The 23912-nt window shown below is 37.5% G+C and overlaps 1 protein-coding gene across 7 annotated transcripts in view; it reads left to right on the top strand.

Annotated features, from left to right (window-relative positions):
• The window catches only part of KLHL2 (kelch like family member 2), a 66575-nt gene that overhangs the window by 41569 nt on the left and 1094 nt on the right, over positions 1-23912 (top strand). For 3 of the 7 annotated variants that reach the window (XM_063310804.1, XM_063310802.1, XM_063310808.1), the window contains 9 exons: positions 236-345; positions 2901-3017; positions 3678-3827; positions 4986-5103; positions 5296-5493; positions 6267-6368; positions 10752-10880; positions 12962-13102; positions 23350-23493. In XM_063310804.1, the coding sequence (XP_063166874.1) occupies positions 236-345; positions 2901-3017; positions 3678-3827; positions 4986-5103; positions 5296-5493; positions 6267-6368; positions 10752-10880; positions 12962-13102; positions 23350-23493 (1209 nt within the window). Of the gene's footprint in view, positions 1-235; positions 346-2900; positions 3018-3677; positions 3828-4985; positions 5104-5295; positions 5494-6266; positions 6369-10751; positions 10881-12961; positions 13103-23349; positions 23494-23912 lie in introns of those variants that run through there. The other 4 variants (XM_063310803.1, XM_063310805.1, XM_063310807.1 and 1 more) reach the window with 4 other exon arrangements.

Here is a 23912-nt window from a genome sequence, read left to right as displayed (position 1 = left end):
CCTTATTTTAGTAATCATGTTTGCAGTTGGACTCAAACTCGAACTGGTTTTATAAAGGATATTTCCACATTTTAAATCACATTACGCTTTCATAGTCATGAGCTTCATGCTCCAGCAGTCATAACTGGAATGAAAACTATTGTGTGTTTCCTGAATCTCTATAAGGATGAAATGCCTCCTTTCTGCTGCTTATATTGCTGCAATCTATGTCTTTACATTTTTTTTCTTGAAACAGAACAGCATTTTACTGAGGTTGTACTGGGTGAGGAATTTCTCAGTCTTGGTGTAGAACAGGTGTGTAGCTTAATATCCAGTGACAAACTAACAATAGCATCAGAAGAAAAGGTAAGGTAATATCCTCCTAATTTGGACATAATGATATGAAATCATGTAATGGTGTGCAAAATGTTTCCGATGCAAGTATTTAACATTCAAGTTTAAAATGAGCTGTTCTGTTCTGACTTGACTAGATTGGTCAGATGCTGTCCCTTTTTTGCCAAAAATATTTCAAGATCAAAACAATTCCAGTAAGGTCAGAACTGTCTAGTTTTGAACTTGAGATATCTATTTTGAGCTTGAAATATTTCTAATTCAAAAAGTTTTGCACACCTTTAAAATCATGGGACCAGATTAGAAGGGCCATAATGACATATTTATCCATTTACAATATACCTTGATGGGAATATATAGGAGAAAGATATTTGAACCTTTTTTCCCTTTCACTGCAGTCTATTGTTCAAATATTTTTGCCCCAATTGTGGCTGCCAAAAATCTGTGAAACTCAAAGAAGTAGCTGGAACTAGGGTTTCCCACCAGTATTTTTACTTTTAGACTCTATTATACCTGTTGGGCAGTATGTGTGCCTACATATAGTTTGGCTCTGATTATTTTTCCAAATATGTTTGCTATCTAGTTAAATTTTATTAGTCAAAGTGTATCCAAGCCAGCCAATGAAAATTCCTTAAAGAAAAACTGAAAACAAAATCATATCCATTTTTAAAATATCACATGATTAAAATGCCATGTATGTCAGTGTTAGATATTAGGGCAAATGTTTTTTTGATTATGCATTTTTAAAAAGTATGAATGTTATGAAAACATCAATGAAAATAGTTATTGATTAGCTACTTGATTCTTATGAAAAATGGGGAGAGTTGAGGAATAGAGAGTTAGTTTGGTCTAATGGTTAAGGCAACAGGCTAGAAACCAGGAGACTGAGAGTTCTAGTCCCGTCTTAGGCATGAAAGCCAGCTGGGTGACCTTGGGCCAGTCACTCCCTCTAAGCCCAACTCACGTCACAGGGTTGTTGTTGTGGGGAAAATAGGAGGAGGAAGGAGTACTTGGTATGTTCACTGCCTTGAGTTATTTATAAAAATAATAATAAAGGCAGGATAGAAAATAAATAAATAAATATACTTACTTCTGCCATTCATTGAGTTTTTGAAGATTAACAACCATTTGTTCAGCGACTGTTCGAAATTACAACAGTGCTGAAAATGGACTTATGACCAGTGCCTGAAGATATGGCCATTGCAAGGTGCTACGGTCATGTGATCAAAATTTGGGCGCTTGGCAGCCTGCCTGCACTTACAACCACAGTGATGCTGCAACTTCCCCCACCCACCTATCTCCCCCCCATCTGTCAGCAGTGGGAGCTAGAAGACAACAAGGTCTGCTGGTGCAGTGGAGTGCAGGGCGACAGGGGCCCAAAAAGTCATAGGTGTGGGGGGGGAGATAGGTGGGTTGATCATGTGACTGCAGGGGTGCTACAACAGCTTCAGGCACCAGTTGTATGTCCATTTTTTCAGTGCCATAGTAATTTCAAACGGTCGCTGAATGAATGGTCATTAAGCAAGGACTCCTTGTAGGAGCACCTGAAAAAGTGTTTTCATCATAGCATTGCATCAGTCCATAATGCTATGCCATTTTCCCAAAGATTTAAAATAATTTAGAGCTTTATAAGCACCAGCAGTTTGAACTGGGCTTGGAAGTAGACTGTTAGCCAGTGGAGTTATTTCAACATAATTTCACTGGAGTTGGGTGGCCAACAAATTTAAATAAATAAATCACAACAACATAGCTTTGGTATGGATAAATGTATGGATAAATAAAATTTACATAAAAAAGAAAAAAACAGTATGCAGAGCTGGTATTAGATACACATGGTCACATAGGGCAAGATAATATGGGTCTGAGTATGAACTGAAATACAAGTTCTACAAAACATATCTTGAGTTTTCTTTCTAATACTAAAACCCAGTAATGAGAGCTAACAGAATGAGGGAATATACATATACCTTAACATACCATCTTTGTAAATTATTTTTCAGAACAGGGAGGTAGATTTTTCTAGTCATTGCAGGATACTTTGCCTTCTTCTTAGCCACAGCTGAAGGACATTTTGCTTTTTACTATCAGTCAAGTGAAATTCCAAGAACCCATTTTTTTTTTATAATTGTTTTTCCTTGAGCATATGGACATTGTCCTTAAAACCTTCAGCTGGCTTATTAGTAGTTGGAGATAGCGGAGGAGACCTCTCTCTTGCTTAGAGGAGAGCCAGAAAAAGAAGAATGCTTAGGGGGAAGGGCAATTAGATATGTCATTTTTTGTAATGCCAGTATTAGCAAGTTATTGTTCCCTTTAAAAACACATTAATCTGTCTAGATGTGTTAAAACTTTATATGAGCTGTATGTCCTCAGTGCTAAGAGATGAAAGGGTGGAGAGAATGGAGAAATAGATGAGGCAGTTCTAGCTGCCTCTTACTGTGTCTGTACTAACTCCTGTTGGAAATGTTTCCCTCTCTATCTAAATTCTAAAATGGGCAGAATAATAGAGTTCTATATGTATCTGTCAAGCAAACCATATGCAGAACTCATAATATGTCTTTATTTTATGCAAGGTTTTTGAAGCAGTGATAGCTTGGGTTAACTATGACAAAGATGTGAGGCAAGAACTCATGGCACGTCTGATGGAACATGTTCGATTACCTTTGCTCTCAAAGGAATATTTGGTCCAGGTAATTAACAAGAAGCATTTCATTCTTGGTCTTTTGTTTTCCTGTTATATTGCAAGATAAATACTGGTGTAATTGGGTAAACATAATAAAATTCCCCAAACTGGTGTTATCTAGAAGTGCTGGACCAACTTTCACAATCATACTGGGTTTGTAGGTTTGAGGATTATATGAACTGAGGGCATCATGCATGAGAAGGCTAAATTAGATGACTATGAAAACGAAGTCTGAATCAGAGTTCCCCAATCTGGGCAACTTCAGATACACAAACTACAAGTTTCAGAATTCCATGATCTCTCAATGCCAGAATTCTGGAAACTGAAGTCTGCATATCTAGAAATCGCCCAGGTTGAGAAACACTGATCTATATCAATAAATAATTCTATAATATTCTTATAGGAGAATATTTCAAGGAGTACTTCTCAAATAAAAATAGATATATAGTTTATCATCATAGTTCACATGTTTGGGTGTGGTTTCTATATCCTGGCTACTAGGTTGTCATTACCTCTAGTTTTGAACTGACTTGTTTTCATCTGGCAATAATTGTTGGAAAAACAATTGTTTGAAAAAAACAATGCAAGACTAATAATTAAATGAAAACTTCATGCAAATTAGTGTGTTCTTTCTTGCTAAGACTGTATCAATATGTCTAATTCACAGAGAGTTGAAGAAGAGATACTTGTTAAAAACAGCAGTGCCTGTAAAGATTACCTAATTGAAGCAATGAAGTACCATTTGTTACCACTTGAGCAAAGAGCTCTGATGAAGACCACACGAACAAAGTTGAGAACCCCTGCCTGTCTTCCAAAAGTAAGCCTATTACTCACATGTGCTTTCTTTTTGTATTGCCTTGGGTTGTATGAAAAAAGTCATGGAGGTGTGGTATGTGATTTAAGTCATGGGGTCTTTTTATATATTTATATTTTCCAAGGAATAATTGAAATAAAATACAGAGTCATAGAGTTGGAAGAGGCCATTTGTGTCATTAAGTCTAATTTCCTGTTCAGTGTAGCATTCAATTAAAGCATATCCAACAGTCTAGCCCAGTGTTTCTCAACCTTGGCAGCTTGAAGATGTGTGGACTTCAACTCCCAGAAGTCCCCAGCCTGGGGAATTCTGGGAGTTGAAGTCCACACATCTTCAAGCTGCCAAGGTTGAGAAACACTAGTTTAGCCTCTACTTAAACCTTTCTAGTGAAATCAATAAAGCAGCCAGAGTGGTATTGTCAGTATCCAGCTGCATACAAAATGTTGAGTGTGTCTCCATTCTTATCAAAGTAGGGCTTTCCGTTTTGTTTAAGAAAATTTGGAAGCCATTATGGGGCATCAGACAGACTCAAATAATAGTTATAATTCATAAAGAAATCCATCTTTTAACTAAGATGACTACTATATAGGAAAAGGAAGATATCCTGGGGATGATTAGCACCCTGAAGCTGCTCCCATAAATTAAATTAAGAACTTTTTAACATCTATATCTTGGATTATATATTCTTCATTTAAGAACATTGCTTTTATTGTATTTTAATGTCTGTTTTGGCTTTATTGTAAACCGCCCAGAGTTGCTCTTTGAGTGAGATCGGTGGTGACTAAATTTGAAATATAAATAGATATAAATAAATAAGATATCCTTTAAGTTTTTCATTAGTGGGAATTCTCTGGGTAGAACTTAGTCTCCAAATATCTTTTCCAACAAAATGGTCTCAAAAGATAAGGAAGCACAGGAGGAATTTTTCCTTCTACTTTTTACCCTTTTTCAGGGCCAAATCAAGTAGGACTGCAGCACATTCATATCTGCAAGGCTTTCCTTGGACCTTTTGAATACTTGCTCATTTTACTGTGGGTATGCCATTCCAAGAAATGGAATAGTACTGTAGATAGCCTTTTTTGTTGTACATTGTCAGTGGCTGTTCAATATTTTTTTCCATTTAATGAGAATCTGATTTTTTGAACATTGCTTCTGTTAAAGCTGATGGTAGTGGTAGGAGGACAAGCACCAAAAGCTATCCGCAGTGTGGAGTGTTACGATTTTAAAGAAGAACGTTGGCACCAAGTTGCTGAGCTGCCTTCCAGAAGATGCAGGGCAGGTACCTAGTCATTTTAAATTTATGTTCCCTGCATGCAAGCTTAAATCTATGCCAATGATTTTCTTTTTTAAAAAATGGTCTGGCGTTCATAATTTATGAAAAGTGCCTCCTAATGTGAGGTTTTCAGAAGATAATTTATAGACATCAACATCTTAGAACAGATGATGAGGTGGACCACTTCTTTTTTTCCAGGAGTTGTATACATGAATGGTCTTGTCTTTGCTGTTGGTGGCTTCAATGGCTCCTTGAGGGTTCGTACTGTGGATTCTTATGATCCAGTAAAAGACCAGTGGACAAGTGTTGCTAACATGCAAGACAGAAGAAGCACTTTGGGCGCTGCTGTATTAAATGGGCTTCTATATGCTGTAGGAGGATTTGATGGGAGTACAGGTATATAATCTTATTACAGTGAAATCACCATACAGCCATTCTTTGTACAAGGCATCTGGATTGTGGAGTGTTTTTGTTGCAATCATTCTCATTATCCTATTTTCCCAGAAACACATTTGGGCATCTTTTTTTTTTTAATTCAAAATGAAAGACCCCATCATCAAACATAGATTACTTACTGAAATGCTAAATGTAAATCATTAGAAGTATGATATTTAGAAAGCTTTTGAAAGTATTTTCTATAGTATATCCAGTTTCTCATCTGTCTCCTCTGTATTTTCATCTGAAAAATCATACCTGAGCCTAATCTGCATTGGAGGGGAGGGGCATGCATGCGTGCACACACTTTCTATGTGAGCTGCTTCAGCAGGTGGCCTCACTAGTTGACTTAGTCTGGGCTTCAAAGCTAAGCAGGGCCAGGGTTGAAGCTTGGATGGGAGACCATTGGGGGAATTCCAGGGCTACAGGCTAAATTGGGAAGTCAAAAAATAATCCTAGAAAAAGGCAGTGGTAAATCAGTTCAGTATTGTTGCATGGATATGCCTATGAAGTCATCAGGGGGAAGAAAAATGTGCCCCAAGCAGATTTTATTTGTGCAGAGTATTTTAGCTGGCTAATATCACCAATATAATCTTGTAGTTATCTCTGTTGGTGGCAAAATGATATGTCTTTATGAATAAGGGTAAGTATATTATACTTATTGCTTACTGGAAAAAAAAAACTAGATTCAGTAATACTTCATTTTGATTAGGTTTCTTTGTGCTTTATTACAGGTTTATCCTCAGTAGAAGCCTATAATATGAAGACTAATGAATGGTTTCATGTAGCTCCAATGAATACAAGGAGAAGTAGTGTTGGAGTAGGTGTAGTTGGTGGTAAGATCTCTTAGCCTAAGTTGAGTATGCTGTCTTTACAACTCAACTTTTAACACATTTAATCCTAAATCCCTGCCTGTTCAAAGAAAACATACCTTTTAAAGGACATTAAGAATTTTATGAAGGCAGAGTGCAACTCCATTCTGAACAGTAGGCCCAGGAATGCTCTCTTCAGTGTTCTACTCTTGTTTTCCATCCCTTTCTTCCATCCTTTCTTGTGTTGCTGTTCTGACAGTATTTTCTTGGCTTATTCTAGAAAGTAAAATCATTTACACCCCCGGCCAGCTGGTTGATCTACCGCTGCCAGATTCTTCTGGCCACCAGAGTCCACCGCACCGCCCGGTTCTGCCGCCCTGCAAAGGCTTGGCTAGCATCCCAGGTTTGCTGCTTGCCAGCTGCCCGGTTGCCCGCTGCCAGCTGCCCAGTTGCCAGTTGCCCAAATGCCTTTCTGCCAGCCGCCAGGCTGCTTGCTGCTTTGCCCGCCACCAGGCACCCCAGAGACTCAAAGCCACAAGGCCTTGCTGTGGGAACACTACCTCCCCCGCTTCAACCAGGGGCTCCGGTAGAGGCAAGGACAGGAGGGGAGGGAGGAACGATCCCGCTCTGGCTCCGATAAGAGGCCGTTGTAACAGGGCCCACCGCTTCCTACCACTCTGTCCAGGGGGGGATTTCACCAACTCCCAATTTGGGCTTGGATTGTTGTCTTCAGCCCCCATAAAAACCTCAAACCGCAAACGGAGGCTGCGGCTGCAGTTCGGGCGATCTCAAACTCACCCCCTCCCCCAGAGTGGCAAACGGTGTCTGCTTGCAGTTGCCATCTTGGTTTTCTCGAGCTGTTGGATTGTTTTTTCTCCAGATATCAATTAGGGAAAATTGAGTAAAATGCTTAATTCATTATTTTATGTCTTTGTTTGCAGGATATATTTTCAACCATATCTTTTATCTAATTTGACCTCTGCAACACAGTTAAAGTCCCCACCTATAACAATGTAACCATCACTGAATTTTGACAATTTAGAGAAAAGAGAATATAGAAACTTAATGTGGATTTTGATAAGGGCAATAAATGAAAGCCTAAATATAGGCCTTGTTATTATGAATGTTTTTCACAAATATGAACCAACCCTTGAGCTCTTTCTTTACTTCAACATTTTGCAGGTTGAAGGTATTAAAATTAAAGTGACTCCCCTAGCCCTAGGAGATCATCTAAATTGCTGACCAATTGTTTGATGGGAAATTTTGTCCTTTTTATTTATGCCCCAACCATGTGGTTCTTGTAAAAAATTAGCAATGGGTTTTTCTCTAATTATTGCTTTAAGTACTCCCTTATATTTGATTGGCTTTTCAGTACCTCTACATTGCATGAGTAGGCCTTAACTTTGCCTCACTTCACATTTGTAGTCAATCCTTTGATTCGATTTCTTAAATGAATTACACCCAACTAGCTGATCAGCTGTGGAAGACTCCACCCTGGAGTCTGTACCAGGTGTAATTGTCTTAATTAACCTGTGACAAACAAACCTTGCCTGTGGTTATAGTTGGTAAACTAAAAATAGTGTCCTCTAGATCAGTGAAGAAGTTTGTGTCTGAGTGTAGTTGCTTACCTTGTCTATCATGGCTGACGCTGGAGGTACCCTTTGGGTGCTACTGTTTAATCAGGGTCTTTAAGACAAACATTTTGATAAGAAGATTCGAGTTGATGTAGTTGGTTAATTTTTCCCAGAAGGTCTTCAATAAAGTCATTTGAAAACCTATGATGTGAGGCTGATTTAATTAAGAAGTCATGCCTTATCATCTGATTATAAATGCTTTGCTCAAGCTGGGGAGCAGGCTTTTGTGGTGAAATTTCTTTTTATGTTAGGAGTCTCTGCCTTTTGTGAGGAATTTTCAGATGGGGTTAAACTGATCTTAACTCTCTGGAGTACATAGGTCCCCAACATGACATATAAAAGTGATAGCCATCAGCTCAGTAGAGGTAGGAGTTATTTGGGGTACCATGGCTTGGTTCCCAGATTCCCTATTATCCTTAATTAGGTGGAAAGAATCTTGTAGCAACTCTGTTCTCAGTGAGGTTAATTAGGCAAGGTTACTTTCTGTATCCATATCTTCTCTTTGAGATCCTGAATTCTTTTTAATTGGCCACAGTGGTGGGTAAAGTATGCAGTTGTCTTTCTTTTTTTGCCTTGTCTAAGTCATTACAGTCTGAGACATATTACCTTTAATATAAACATACAGGTAGTTCTCATTTAGTGACTGCCTCATTTAGCAACCATTCACAATTATGGTGATGAAAAAGTAACTTTATGATCAATCCTCACTTTTACAACCTTCACAGGTCTGTAAAGCAAAGGAAAGCGCAGTAAGATCGTAAGCACAGTTGCAGTTTTGCTTAGTGACCACTTTGCTTAATGACCAAGTTGTCAGCCCCAGTTGTGGTCACTAAATGAGGATTACCTGTATGGCTTACCACTAGTTGTATTATCTTGAAGGTTTTCCTCCCCAACTTGCTTTTCTTTCTCTGTATGTAGGGATATGTAGTTTAAGGAGTCAATTTGTCTCTCTTATTGAAATTTTTAATCTGTTTGTAGTAGGCCTAGTAATTACTTTGTAGAAAATTCTGGCTATAGAATGTCAATAATTTTCAGCTGTTTGGTTGCTGGAACTGTTTTCAAGATCTCAGAACTTCTTCTATGCCTCTTTTTGCCCCTAGACTGAAGCAGGATAAATTGCTTTTAAGAATGGTCATCTTTCTTTACTCTGATAAATAATTTCTGAAGTCTAAGCTGATGGAAAGATGGAGCCTTACGTTCTCCTTGTTAACTATCTCATTCAAATACGGCAGAGCAACTTCAGTTGTTTCATAGTTCTGCCATTGCCTGGTTATAGAAAGTGGCTGAAGAACAAGTCTGGATGATTTTGTTCTTCTCTAAAGGAGTGTAATTATGTATTTTCTCTTGGTCATGTTATGAAATATCAGTAAACTTTTTCTTCTGTTCTACAAATCAATTATGGAGAATCCCCAGTCTTTCAGGCAGGCATGCTGGGATCACGCACTTCATGAAGTGTGTGAGACCAGAACAAAACCTAAAGCCAGGCCGAGGGTGAATGTTGGCTGGGCCAGTGTTTCCTGTTGCAATTCAAAGTGGTAATAATCTATAAAATTCTTCATGACCTTGGATTTGGATATCTGCAGAATGGCTTGCTTCCTGTGGTATGTACCTGCCCAAGGTGTTTCAGTACGTGGTGCACACAGATAGTCATTGGTCCAATGGGCTCAGGCAGGATAGGATTAGGAGGCAACTAATTAGGAGCCTGGCTTTAGGTTTTTGTAAGCCTGGCTTTAGACTTGTTCTTCAGCCACTAATCCTATCAGAGCTGAGGATAAGATCTGCATCCTTCCTTTTAACATTGGGAAGCTTGTAAAGACCTGGTTGTTGGAAGAGCATTCAGGGATTGAGTCATCAAGTATGTACCTGGGATGTGCATTGGCTTTGTTTATTATTGTTGTAGTTGATGTTTGTTCATTTTGCTGCTACACCCGCCCTATCAAGCATCATTCCTCCTGAGGTCACGCTGGCCCTGACCCTGATGGCCTTCTGGAAGAGTCTGAAGACCTAGTTTTGCCATCTGGCCTGGGGATCAGAGAGTGATGTGGAGCCCATAAACTGGTTGTACTGTTCTTGAATGTCTGTGCTCTCCTGGTGACTGTAGTGTATGGTTTTTAATTGTCTTTGGTTTTTTAACATTTTGTATTGTTTGCATGGTTGCTTTAATTTGGGGGGTGGTGGTACTCTTTATGTTTTAATTGTAAGCCATCCAGAGTCACAAATGTGAGATGGGTGGCTAAATTGAATGAATGACTAAATATTATATGGATATTTATTTTGTTGGCACTGTTGCATATATAGCTTTTGTAAGCCACAGATTCCTTCAACTGAAGCAGTATTAAACCACCTGAAGTAAATATATAAGTAAATAACTTGGTTTCTATGCCTTAAACCTTTTACTAGGTTCCACTGCTCCTATGGTGTGGAATGGATGGTACATCAGTTTAATCTAGATGATGAAAGCTGTAAAGCTTGTATGAAAACTAAAACTGTCTATAGCATTATGAATGCTATTAGAACTGTAAATAGTTTTTACAGTACTCCTGTGGTATGCTATAGGAATCCAGTTTTGTTGCTGATTTGCTTAGGTATTTTACAAGGGAAATCTGGTTTTTTATTAAAATCAACCATGCAAATAATCTTCCTATACAAATATTGCTATTTTAAATGTGCTATCTAGAGAGAGGATAGATGATCACTGTGTGTGTGTGCGTGTGTGTGTATAGATATATAGTGTCTGCACATATGCACACTGATCTCCTAAACCTATTTCTAGGTATGCTGTATTCAGTTGGTGGCTATGATGGTGCATCGCGTCAGTGCCTTAGCACAGTGGAATGCTATAACTATAATTCAAATGAATGGACCTATGTTGCAGAGATGAGCACGAGGCGTAGTGGAGCAGGTGAGCAATCAGAATTTAAATGACATTTATGGTAGAAAATGTATTCCCCCCCTCCCCCCATGCCTTGGAGTCAGTTTTGACTCCTGGAGACTGCCTGGACAAGTCCCTGCAGTTTTCTTGGGAAGGTTTTTGTTGGAAGTGGTTTGCCACTGCCTGCAAACTAGAGAGAGAGTGACTGGCCCAAGGTCACCCAGCTGGCTTTTTGCCTAGGGTGGGACTAGAATTCAGGTCTCCCAGTTTCTGGCCTGATGCCTTAACAACTACACCAAACTGGCTCTTTAGTAAGTTCTGTCATGGAACTTACTAAATGGCCTTTAGCAAGCCACACTGCACATTTACATATTATAGATGAGTTAAATATAGTTTAAATAGCCAAAGCACTCTTCAGTTTAGCATTTACCAGCTGAAGAAATTTGACTTTTGAAGTGCCGGGCTATGGGTAAGCCCAGGCTAAAAACTAAGGTGAACTTTTTAAAATGGATTTTATTTTAAATTATGTAAATACAATTCATATTATTACATCTAGGTATTTATTGCAGGAGGAGAGCTATGTTAGTCTCTGGTAGTCAGAGATCAAAAGTCTGGTAGCATATTTTGAGACTTTAATAAGAAATCTTATTAAAAGGCGTATGGATTGCCTAACACATCTTTGACATTTGCTTTGTTCCTTGTGCCAACCAGTCCAAGCCACAACAATACACAGAAACATAATGTATATATTCATGAGTACATATTCATACATAATCATGCTAGAGTACTGGAATGAAGTAATCACTCCCTCGCAATTAAGACAATTCTGATTCCAGTGAAATAAAAAAGATAATTGCAAATCACCAATAAATAATTAAATTAATAAATTGGGCCATTTAGATGTGCCTTGACATGTTTCTTTCTAAATAACAACTGCATTAACAAACAAGTTAGGCATCTGATGCAGGAATGCATTTCTCTCCTTGTTTTGAGGTTGTCAGCTCCATGTCTAGCAATGACTGTTTTTTAACACACAAATGTTTTTTTTTCCCCTTCTATCCCAATTGTTCAGACACAGTTTCTTTGGGGAAGGTTATGGCACTGCTGCCAATGTGCAATTACAGCTCATTCTGCCAAGTGTCCTTTTTTAATTATCTGCTCACAGCTTTTCTCTCTGATGGCTGATTTCTTGCTTTCTTCACTCTTCTCTCCATCTTCTGCCTGAAGATCTAGATAACATTTGAGGGACAGCCATTCTTCCCTGCTGATTGTTATAATTCCACAAAGGAACATCGAAGAAAGAAACCTCTTTCTAAGGTTTGCTTCTTCAGGCTTTGGGGGTGAGCCCCAGCCTGACCCTCTAGAAAACTGCATGCACAATCCTCACCTCCAGCTTTCTAGTCCAAACACCTCTGTAATGCTTCAGACTTTGCAAAGATCCCTGCCCAGAGGCTCTTTGCTGTTTATCTCCCTTGATGCTATTTAATGGCCTTCTGCCTCCAACCAAGATATCTGCATTGGTCATCAGTGTTATGTGGCCTTAACCACTAAATGTGGAAGAACCCCCCCCCTTTTTTTTTCTGAATGTGATTTGTGACTCAGTAACATCAGCTCAGGGATGAGGGTCATAGCCCCCTGCATTCCAAAGGGTTCATGTTCAGTGCATTTTTCTGTTAAAAGGGATGAAGTCTGTGTCATCCCAATTTAAATCCTACATCAATCTAGCAACTCCATGCATCTGAAGAAGTGAGCTGTAGGTCACAAAAGCTTATGCCTTTTAACAAAATTTCTTAGACTGAGAAGGTACTACCAGACTCCTTCTGATCTATATATTTAATAATTCTCCCTTTATTTCACATTAAAAATCCCAGTATAGCAGCAATTTTTAGATTTTTATATTTAGAGCTTGGAAGAGGGAGCACAAATGATGTTCCCATGCTGTAAATATATTCATTACTTTGTGTCATGATTTCAGTAACTTTTTAGCAACTAAAACCTTGATGTGATTCTCTTTTCTCTCCTATTCATTAAATTTTGTTAAATTTGATGGTATTTGAGAAAAGAGTACCCTTTTTTCTCTGATATCTGAATCTTTTATTTTCTCTTTGCAGGTGTTGGGGTTTTAAATAATTTAATGTATGCAGTGGGAGGACATGATGGCCCTTTAGTTAGAAAAAGTGTTGAAGTTTATGATCCCACCATCAATACATGGAAACAGGTTGCAGAAATGAACATGTGTAGGAGAAACGCAGGTAAATATTTGAAGTCACAAGGAATGTTTGGTAGTCTATCTGAAAAAGCACTAGTTTTCCTGCAATTTTAAAAAGCTGTCAGTGCAATCAAAAGGAAGGCAAGGCAATACTTTAAGAGTAGCCTTTTATGGGACATTGTCAAAGGAATAAAAGCATTAGTTTATTTTCTAAATGGATATACAGTCAGACAATATTCTAGCCGTTCCTAGCAATTTTAAAACCAGAATGCTAAGATTTCTACTGTTTCAAGATTAGCGCATCAGCATTAGCAAAACCATTCCCACAAAACAATTTCACTGTGTACCGGATGTGACATTACATTAAGACAGAAAAGAAAACAAAAACATGATATAGGACTAGGACTAAATTGGTCATATTTAAATTGGTCATATTTTCTACTCTGTTCTTATTTTGTTTTAATTTTTAGCTGCCCAGAGTCATGTATATGAGATGGGTAGCCATATAAATTTAATAAATATATGCACTCTGTTCAAGTAAACGAAGTATATTATTCGCTTAAGCATTTTCCACTAAAATTGCTCCCAGATATGCTTACAAACATGAACTCAAGCTACTTCTTAAATATAATCATGGGGTTTGTTGTTTATTAGTTTAGTCGCTTCCAACTCTTCGTGACTTCATGGACCAGCCCACGCCAGAGCTTCCTGTCGGTCGTCAACACCCCCAGCTCCCCCAGGGATGAGTCCGTCACCTCTAGAATATCATCCATCCATCTTGCCCTTGGTTGGCCCCTCTTCCTTTTGCCTTCCACTTTCCCTAGCATCAGCATGTTCTCCAGGGTGTCCTGTCTTCTCATGATGTGGCCAAAGTATTTCAGTTTTGCCTTGAATATCATTCCCTCAAGTGAGCAGTCTGGCTTTATTTCCTGGAGGATGGACTGGTTTGGTCTTCTTGCAGTCCAAGGCACTCTCAGAATTTTCCTCCAACACCACAGTTCCAAAGCATCTATCTTCCTTCTCTCAGCGTTCCTTATGGTTCAGCTCTCGCAGCCATATGTTACTACTGGGAATACCATTTCTTTAACTATGCGGACCTTGTTGTCAGTGTGATGTCTCTGCTCTTAACTATTTTATCGAGATTTGTCATTGCTCTTCTCCCAAGGATTAAACGTCTTCTGGGGTATTTTTTACCAAAAATAAAAAAATGCACAAAAAACAATCAACAAAGCAGACTGAAAAAATGTAATATACACTTGCCCAACAGATAATCTAATTAATTCTTAAGTTATATTACCAAAACAAACAAAAGAAAAAAAAGACAGACAAACCAATTCCCACTAATAATTAAAATGTTAAATTGATATCAATCACCTAAATATATCACATAGATATTTAATAACAATATATCAAATTACATGTGAAGATTTGTATATTTTTGTAAAATATTATGTAATTATGCCAAACAGAAACTTACCATTTTTGGATTAGTAGAAAAAAATGCCTTTTTAAAAATTGATGCTACACATTTTTTCAACTCAGTCCTTGATGTCCAAAGTAGTAGTATTTTTCCAGTTCAGTATAATTATCTTAGCTGTTCCAAAATTCCACAGTTTGGAACACAGTTCAAAACAGTATTCACATATTTAACACATTCCGTTAAAATATTATTCCAAAAAGAATGAACAATGGACAAAACCAAATTATATGGAAAAAATTCTTTTATCTCCAACAAAGAAAATCTACAGTTTATCCTTTCTGATGCATTCTTTGAGGCATCTGATAAAATCTTGTGGAATAAAATCTTTTTTTTTAATAAAGCTTTATTAGGTTTTTCAACAAAATGCATTAAAACTACAAGAAATGAAATAAAGTATACTACAAGAGAAAAAAGTGGAAATACAAAAAAGACTTACTACATAATACATACATACTAACTTCCAACTTTCTACAACAAAAGATATAAATAAGTCAATATCAATCTCCTGCTCTAGTTCAAACTGGAATGAGCATTATTTCTATAAAACATTTCCATTCTCAATATAACATTTCCTCTAAAACACTATTTTCCCCTTGAAATGTGTGTGTGTGTGTGTGTATACACACACACACACACACTATAAAATTATAACATAAAAAAAATTCCCCCCTTAATAGGCAGATAATTAAATATTATCCTTCCTTGTTACAACTTTACTCCTAACCAAAACATTTATATAGTTAAACATATTATCCTTCTTCATTACAATTTTATTCCTAACCAAAGAATTTATATAGTTAAACATTCTATCTCCACCATTACATATTTAAACAATAACCTTATTAATATCCTTTTACCCAAGATAAATTCATTATCCCAAAAGCAAAAACATCTGTCTAAATCTTTAAAAGACCATCCTAATAAACACAATTAAACAGTTAACCCACTTCAAAGTAAACTAAGGCATTTATATATATATCACACAAGGCTTTCTCCTTGCAATCCTTGACCTGCCTTGTAAAGTCCAACTCATCTTCAAGGACCTTCTGTCCCTTGAGGCTTAAATCTTATCTTTGAACTCAATATTCCAAGAATGTAGCCATTTCCATTGCTTTTACACTCAAAGCTTTCCCTTCTTCAAAATTAGCATTCCAGAGGTGAATCTTCTTCCCTTCACTTTTTGGCTTTGGGCCGTTACTCCTCATTTTTTTCTTTGAGACCAGGACATTATTTTCCAAATAACTTTCTAAGAGATGATCTAAAGCATAAGTAACCTTGAGGTACAACTCCTTAAAAATATCTTTAAAATCTTCCATATCCCTCCACGGAAAGTTATTACACCCTCTAGTGCCTTAGGATATTAGACAAAAGGCTGTCTTTCAGAAAGAAAGTGGCTGTGGAAAAAGGTAAACAAAGCCATTTCTCACAGGAAAACAGATAGATCAAAGCTCAGCTCCGCAAATTAAATGAAGTGGGTAATTCTTTTGTAATCCTTCAAACTTTGAAAAATGTAACAGTAAACAGTAAACAGGTGAAAGTCTTTAAATCCAACAATATAATTTAAAAATAAAAGAGAAATATCTATATATATTTAGGGGAAAAAAGCCAAATTAACAAATTAATACCTTCCCAAAATAATGAAAACCATCAAGAGATTCTGCATTTCTTTGTTGCAAGGACCATCTCCTTAATAATAATTAAAAAGAAAAACATTGGTGTTTTAGAAATGGGGTAGGCAGCTTTTGAGTCCATTTAAGGCTTCAACATGGTTTAGGAAATTATGGCAATCCCTGCCTCCCAGCTGCTAGTTTACCAGTCAATCACAAAATGCTGTTTTGCAGTCTTCTGGCTGCTTCCAGCCATCCAGTGGACTTCCAGTGGGAGATTTGTAACTTGAGACATGTCTCCATGAGCCGTGGTTGACCCGGCAACACTGACTTTTTTGGACTCAGGCAGTATTTCCTAGAGCCCAGAAGTGTTCTCCAGATTAAGGAGAACCCCTAGAATAAAATCTTTTGATGAATTAATCAACCTCAAATCCAAAGAAATAAACCTAATATTTTTTACTTGCATCTACTGATGTTCCATTATTGGATATTCCAACTATTTCGTATGCCATACATATCAATAATTTTAACTTCAAAGATATTATAACACTTATGATATTGATATAAAGTTGATTTGATTTCAAAAGCAGATTCCATAAAAAATGAAGCATCTCAGGCTTCTTTGAGATGGCTGTCTATATTGTTGAGTTTGTTCTGTAAATGTGGTTGAGTTTATTAGATTGCCACTGTTCTGTATTAGGCAAAGAAAATTCTATCTGAAGTTGTTGAAATTCCTTAAAATAATTACAATGTAATTGATTTAAAGTAACTATTCTAGACTCTGCCCATTCTTTCCAATATAACGTCTTATCACCTTTTTTTAAAGTAGAATTCTTCCATGAAGTCAAGCGTTCATGAAACTCAGCATCAAAATCCAATCTATATCACAGTAGGGCCCAAATATACCTAGCTGCTCTCTAACTGGAAATGAAGGACACTTTTTGCTATATGTTGATCCAACTATTGCCAAGATCTTAACAGGTATAACATTCCAATGAAGCCTATAAAAGTTCAGTTAAATTCTCATTTCATAAAGATAGATGATAATATAAACTTTGATATAGTCCAGTAAGTTAAAGTATCCTTCATCGAAAGATAATCTCAGTTTAGCCAGTGAAATTCTTGACTGCCTATCTTCCCATATATTTTTTTTCAATATTTTATCAATCTGAATAAAATATCTACTTGAAATTAACATGAAAATGCCTGTTAAAATATAAATCGATTGGGGGCAGGGGTAGTATTCATTTTAATAACATTAATCTTACCCCACCAACCTAATGGAGTTTGATCCCCTCTATTAATATCTATTATCTATAGCATTTAACATACTAATTTCTACATATTTTAAGATATTGCTGGTTTTTGTAATCCTAAATATTTAACATATTTTATACACATTACAAAACTAAACATCTTACACTGATATATTGATATATCAGGTCCCAAAGGAAGTAAATTAGATTTTTTTTATCAGTCTTACAACCTAAATATTTACCAGATTGTTAAATCAGCCATATCAAGTTAGGCAGTGAAGTAGAATAACTATTCAATGTTGCCAAAACATAATCAGCATATAAAAGTACTCAGAATCCACCAATGTAATACCAGTAATATCATGAGATTGTCTAATGTCAATTGCTAATATCTCAATAATTAAGTCAAAAAGCAACAGAGAAGGTGAGTATCCCTGATGGATGCCACACTATAACTTAGTTGGTCCAGAAATAATTGATTTGTTATTATACTTCCTTTGGTTGCAAATAGTAAATTGCAATCCATTTAATAAAAGAAGGTGGGAATCTATACTTACACATTACTTGCTTTAAAAAAAATTAATCTGAACCCTATCAAAAGCTTTTTCAGCATCAAAATATATTGATATAGCAGAATCCAATCTATATTGAGTGATATCCAAAATATCTATTAGTACATGTATATTGTCTATTTTTATTATATCAGTACTGAGATAGATAAATTATGCATGATAATATTCTCTGCAAATGCCTAGCCAATAAAGCAGTTAATATCTTAATGTTAATGAAATGAGTTTAAAATTTGTACAGAATTTAGGGTCTTTAAAAACAATATATCAATATTACATAAGCCTCATAAAAACATAAAGGCAATTTACTGGAGTTAAATTATTCATTATAGAGCTCTAATAATATTGGGGCCAACAAGTCTATACAAGATTTATACATTTTAACAGGAAAGCCATCCAGGCTAGGCTCTTTCCAGTTTTTCATCAGTTGTAGTTTCAAAGGTGCTTGCAAAATACTCACACAATCCTGTCTTACTCAATGGGATCTTAAAATGGGGGCATAATTGCATATAAATAAATTAAACCTAGTTACCACATAAAAGAATCTCTATCAATTTTGAATTTTTAATGACATAAAAGTTCAATTGAAGTGTTCAATTGATTTCCTGAAAAATGGGCAAAAATATAGCGTTTTAAAGAATTATAGTTGAGGAAAATAGAATTAGGGAAGTTCGTTATGACCTGTGAATCAGGAGTTGGCAGCATACAGGTTTAATAATAATAATAATAACAATAACAATAAAAATAGCAGTTTTTAAATTGAGGCTTAGAGTTCATGGCTTCAAATTATGCTCAGTTTTACGATTATTTTAGTATTGGGACTAAAGAGCAATAAGATTTATTCTGGGAGAATGTGATGAAAGCAGATTGGGAAACAGAAGAGAGAAGAAATCTGTCACTGCTTTTTAGTAATAAAATAATCATATCCTTGTGAGCATGCCTTGCTAACAGTAAGGATTTTTTGTTGTTTATTCGTTTAGTCACTTCCGACTCTTTGTGACTTTGTGGACCAGCACACGCCAGAGTTTCCTGTCGGTCGTCAACAACCCCAGCTCCCCCAGGGATGAATCCATCACTTCTAGAATATCATCTATTCATCTTGCCCTTGGTCGGCCCCTCTTCCTTTTGCCTTCCACTCTCCCTAGCATCAGCATCTTCTCCAGGGTGTCCTGTCTTCTCATGATGTGGCCAAAGTATTTCAGTTTGGCCTCTAATATCATTCCCTCAAGTGAGCAGTCTGGCTTTATTTCCTGGGGTGTGGACTGGTTTGATCTTCTTGCAGTCCAAGGCACTCTCAGAATTTTCCTCCAACACCACAGTTCAAAAGCATCTATCTTCCTTCTCTCAGCCTTCCTTATGGTCCAGCTCTCGCAGCCATATGTTACTACAGGGGACACCATTGCTTTAACTATGCGGGCCTTTGTTGTCAGTGTGATGTCTCTGCTCTTAACTATTTTATTGAGATCTGTCATTGCTCTTCTCCCAAGGATTAAGCGTCTTCTGATTTCCTGACTGCAGTCAGCATCTGCAGTAATCTTCACACCTAGAAATACAAAGTCTGTTACTGCCTCTACGTTTTCTCCCTCTATTTGCCAGTTGTCAATCAAGCTGGTTGCCATAATCTTGGTTTTTTTGAGGTTTAGCTGCAAGCCAGCTTTTGCACTTCCTTATTTCACCATCATAAGGCTCCTCAGTTCCTCTTTGCTTTCAGCCATCAAAGTGGTATCATCTGCATATCTGAGATTGTTAATGTTTCTTCCAGCAATTTTAACTCCAGCCTTGGATTCCTCAAGCCCAGCATGTTGCATGATGTGTTCTACATACAAGCTGAATAGGTAGGGTGAGAGTATACCGCCCTGCCGTACTCCTTTCCCAATCTTAAACCAGTCCGTTGCTCCGTGGTCTGTTCTTACTGTTGCTACTTGGTCGTTATACAGATGCTTCAGGAGGCAGACAAGATGACTTGGTATCCCCATACCACTAAGAACTTGCCACAATTTGTTATGGTCCACACAGTCAAAGGCTTTAGAATAGTCAATAAAATAGAAATAGATTTTTTTTTCCTGAAACTCCCTGGCTTTTTCCATTATCCAGCAGATATTGGCAATTTGGTCCCTAGTTCCTCTGCCTTTTCTAAACCCAGCTTGTACATCTGGCAATTCTCGCTCCATGAATTGCTGACGTCTCCCTTGCAGGATCTTGAGCATTACCTTACTGGCATGTGAAATGAGTGCCACTGTTTGATAGTTTGAACAATCTTTAGTGTTTCCCTTTTTTGGTATGGGGATATAAGTTGATTTTTTCCAATCTGATGGCCATTCTTAAGTTTTCCAAATTTGCTGGCATATAGCGTGCATTACCTTGACAGCATCATCTTGCAAGTTTTTGAACAGTTCAGCAGGGATGCCGTCGTCTCCTGCTGCCTTGTATTAGCAATGCTTCTTAAGGCCCATTCAACCTCACTCTTCAGGATGTCTGGCTCTAGATCATTGACCACACCGTCAAAGCTATCCCCAATATTGTTATCCTTCCTATACAGGTCTTCTGTATATTCTTGCCACCTTTTCTTGATCTCTTCTTCTTCTGTTAGGTCCTTGCCATCTTTGTTTTTGATCATGCCCATTTTTGCCTAGAATTTACCTCCAATGTTTCTAATTTTCTGGAAGAGGTCTCTTGTCCTTCGTATTCTATTGTCTTCTTCCACTTCCGTGCATTGCTTGTTTAAAAATAATTCCTTATCTCTTCTGGCTAACTCTGGAATTTTGCATTTAATTGGGCATATCTCCCCCTATCACTGTTGCATTTTGCTTTCCTTCTTTCTTGGGCTACTTCGAGGGTCTCAGCAGACAGCCATTTTGCCTTCTTGGTTTTCTCTTTCTTTGGGATGTATTTTGTTGCCGCCTCCTGAACAATGTTGCAAACTTCTGTCCGTAGTTCTTCCGGGACCCTATCTACTAAGTCCAGTCCCTTAAATCTATTCTTCACCTCCACTGCATATTCCTTAGTGAGCTCATATCTAGCTGATCTGTGGGTCTTCCCTAATCTCTTTAGTTTGATCCTAAATTGTGCAAGAAGAAGTTCGTGATCGGAACTACAGTCAGCTCCAGGTCTTGTTTTTACCGACTGTATAGATGTCCGCCACCTTTGGCTGCAAAGGATATAGTCAATCTGATTTTGGTGTTGTCCATCTGGTGAAGTCTATGTATAAAGCCGTCTCTTAGGTTGTTGGAAGAGAGTGTTTGTTATGCAGAGTGAGTTTTCTTGGCAAAATTCTATCAGCCTATGTCCTGCTTCGTTTTGTTCTCCCAGGCCATGCTTACCTGTAATTCCAGGTGTCATTTGACTGCCCACCTTAGCATTCCAGTCTCCCGTGATGAAAATAACATCTCTTTTAAGTGTGTTGTCCAGTAGGTGCTGCAGATCCTCATAGAACTGCTCTACTTCAGCTTATTCAGCATCTGTGGTTGGGGTGTATATTTGGATCACTGTGATGTTAGATGGCTTGCCCGAATTCGAATTGAGATCATTCTATTGTTTTTTGGATTGTATCCAAGCACTGCTTTAGCTACTTTACTATTAATTATGAAGGCTACTCCATTTCTTCTGTGGTCCTCTTCTCCACAGTAGTAGATCTGGTGGTAATTTGATGTGAAGTGGCCCATTCCAGTCCATTTCAGTTCACTGACGCCCAAAATGTCTATCTTGACATCTTGACATCTCACCAATAACCACATCCAATTTGCCCTGGCTCATAGATCTTACGTTCCATGTTCCAATGGTGTGTCGATCCTTAGAACACTGGATTCGCCGTTCACCACCAGCACCGTCGGCCGCTAGCCGTCCTTTCAGCTTTGAGCTAGCTGCATCATCATGTCTGGGGCTAGTTGAACTCATCCTCTGTTCCTCCCCAGTAGCATTTTGACCACCTTCCGACCTGGGGGTCTTATCTTCTGATGGTATACTGACATATCTCTGGTTGTACTGATCCATTTCGTTTTCACGGCAAGAATACTGGGGTGGGTTGCCATTACCTTCCCCAGGGATCGCATTTAGGCTGACCTCTCTGTCATGACCTTCCCGTCTTGGGTGGCCCTTCATAGTTTAGCTCATGGCATCATTGCAGTGCTCAAGGTCCAGCACCACGACAAGGTAACGATCCTTTGCTGAGGAACAGTAAGGATAGTTCTGGTCAGTTTAGCCAGAAATGCAACCAAAGCCAAATTTTAGCCCAAGCATATTCATGCTGTTTTATGTAAGCTAGGATCTCACAAGTCAATATATTGATATTCACACCCCACCAAGTAGGAGGTATATACAGTGTACTGACAAACCCACTCAGGAACTCTTTTAGAAAGGAATTCTAAAAAAAGGTTTTGGGAGAGAAGGGATTTTTGAAGCATGTGTGATAACTATTTTCTCCTGTTAAATATACATATATATTGGTGGTAATAGAAAGAAAATCACAGGGTTTTTTTTTAAAAGAATGGGATGGTAAGAAGATCAGAAGAAAGAATTCAGTATTTTGCAAGTTTGGAATGCTTGGACTTTCACAAGGCTCAGTTGCTGTGGAATCTGAGTATGTCCTGGGTTTGGCAAGTCCTAACATCTGTTCCAGATATTCCATGAAAATTAAGGGGCAAATCAGACAGATATGATTGAGAAAGTAGAAAAAGAGAAATGTTATATAATTTGTTATGTAATTTGTTATATAATTATGTAATTTGTTATATAATCTTATAGGATTTCTCTTCAGAGAAATTAGAGCCATATATCTATAGATACATGATGACATACTAATATCTTTTCCAAGGCCTTCATGACTGCTCTACCAGTGCTAGTCTGCAGCATATTTCTTGACTGCCTCTTCCTTTACTGGTGATGGTTGATTCTAAAAAGCTATCTACCACTTTAGTGTCTTCATTGTCAATTCTACGGCTTGTCGTTGTACTTGTTGTCTTTAGTTTGGTCTTTATATTTAATTTTAATCCCATTTTTTCACTTGCTCTTTAACTTTCCTTAATTGCAGGTGCTTTGCATTTTGGGCTATCAAAGTAGGGTCATCAGCACAGCAGAGATTATTATTTGACGAGGACAACTGATGCCTCCCTCTTCCTATTTTGTTCCCCTCTGGATTTGTTTTCTTTGCTGTCATTGTTCTTATGTCTTGTGCTCTTTTTTTTTTGTATTGTTCTTTGTTTTTAAATACGTTAAAAATTGTAAACCACCCAGAGTTGCTGGGAGTCAGGTAGCATATAAATTTAATACATTATTGTTGTTGTTGTTGTTTCTTCCTCCAATTTTTCTTCCAAAACCAAACCAGCAAATATTGCCTGGCTAGTGAGCAATCAAGTGATAACCCACTATTTTTTTCATATTAGGGGTTTCTGCTGTAAATGGACTTTTATATGTAATTGGAGGAGATGATGGCTCCTGCAACTTGGCGACAGTGGAATATTACAACCCAACAACAGATAAATGGACAGTTGTATCTTCATGTATGAGTATAGGAAGAAGCTATGCAGGTAATGAAAAATAAATTTGAAAGAAAGATGCTCCTTTCTAGAGTAAAAATGATTTTTTTAAAACTCAGAAGCTGCTTTATCATCATCACCATCCTCGTTATTTTGAGCATCTGGGGACTGCAAGGAGGTGTGGCCATGACATCAGCAGAATAGACAGGAAATTTTACTTTTTAAATTGAAGACAAATCAATTGTGGCATATGCTTAAAAATAAGTTAATAGTTGTGGAGTCATGGGTGTTGTGGGCAGATAAGGAGAGGGCAAATGACAAAATGTATATTGTGATATCACAATGCATATTTTATCATTTTGACAAAACCACCGGATTCTGTGGACAACTCTTTGTGGAGTGAACTTGGGCAACTTACACTTTTTCAGTTTCAGCATCCCACAGTGGTACTCATTACATGTATTACATGC

Source organism: Candoia aspera, chromosome 8, assembly GCF_035149785.1.
Source record: "Candoia aspera isolate rCanAsp1 chromosome 8, rCanAsp1.hap2, whole genome shotgun sequence".
Lineage (NCBI taxonomy): Eukaryota > Metazoa > Chordata > Lepidosauria > Squamata > Boidae > Candoia > Candoia aspera.
This window is presented reverse-complemented; position numbering and strand designations above follow the sequence as displayed.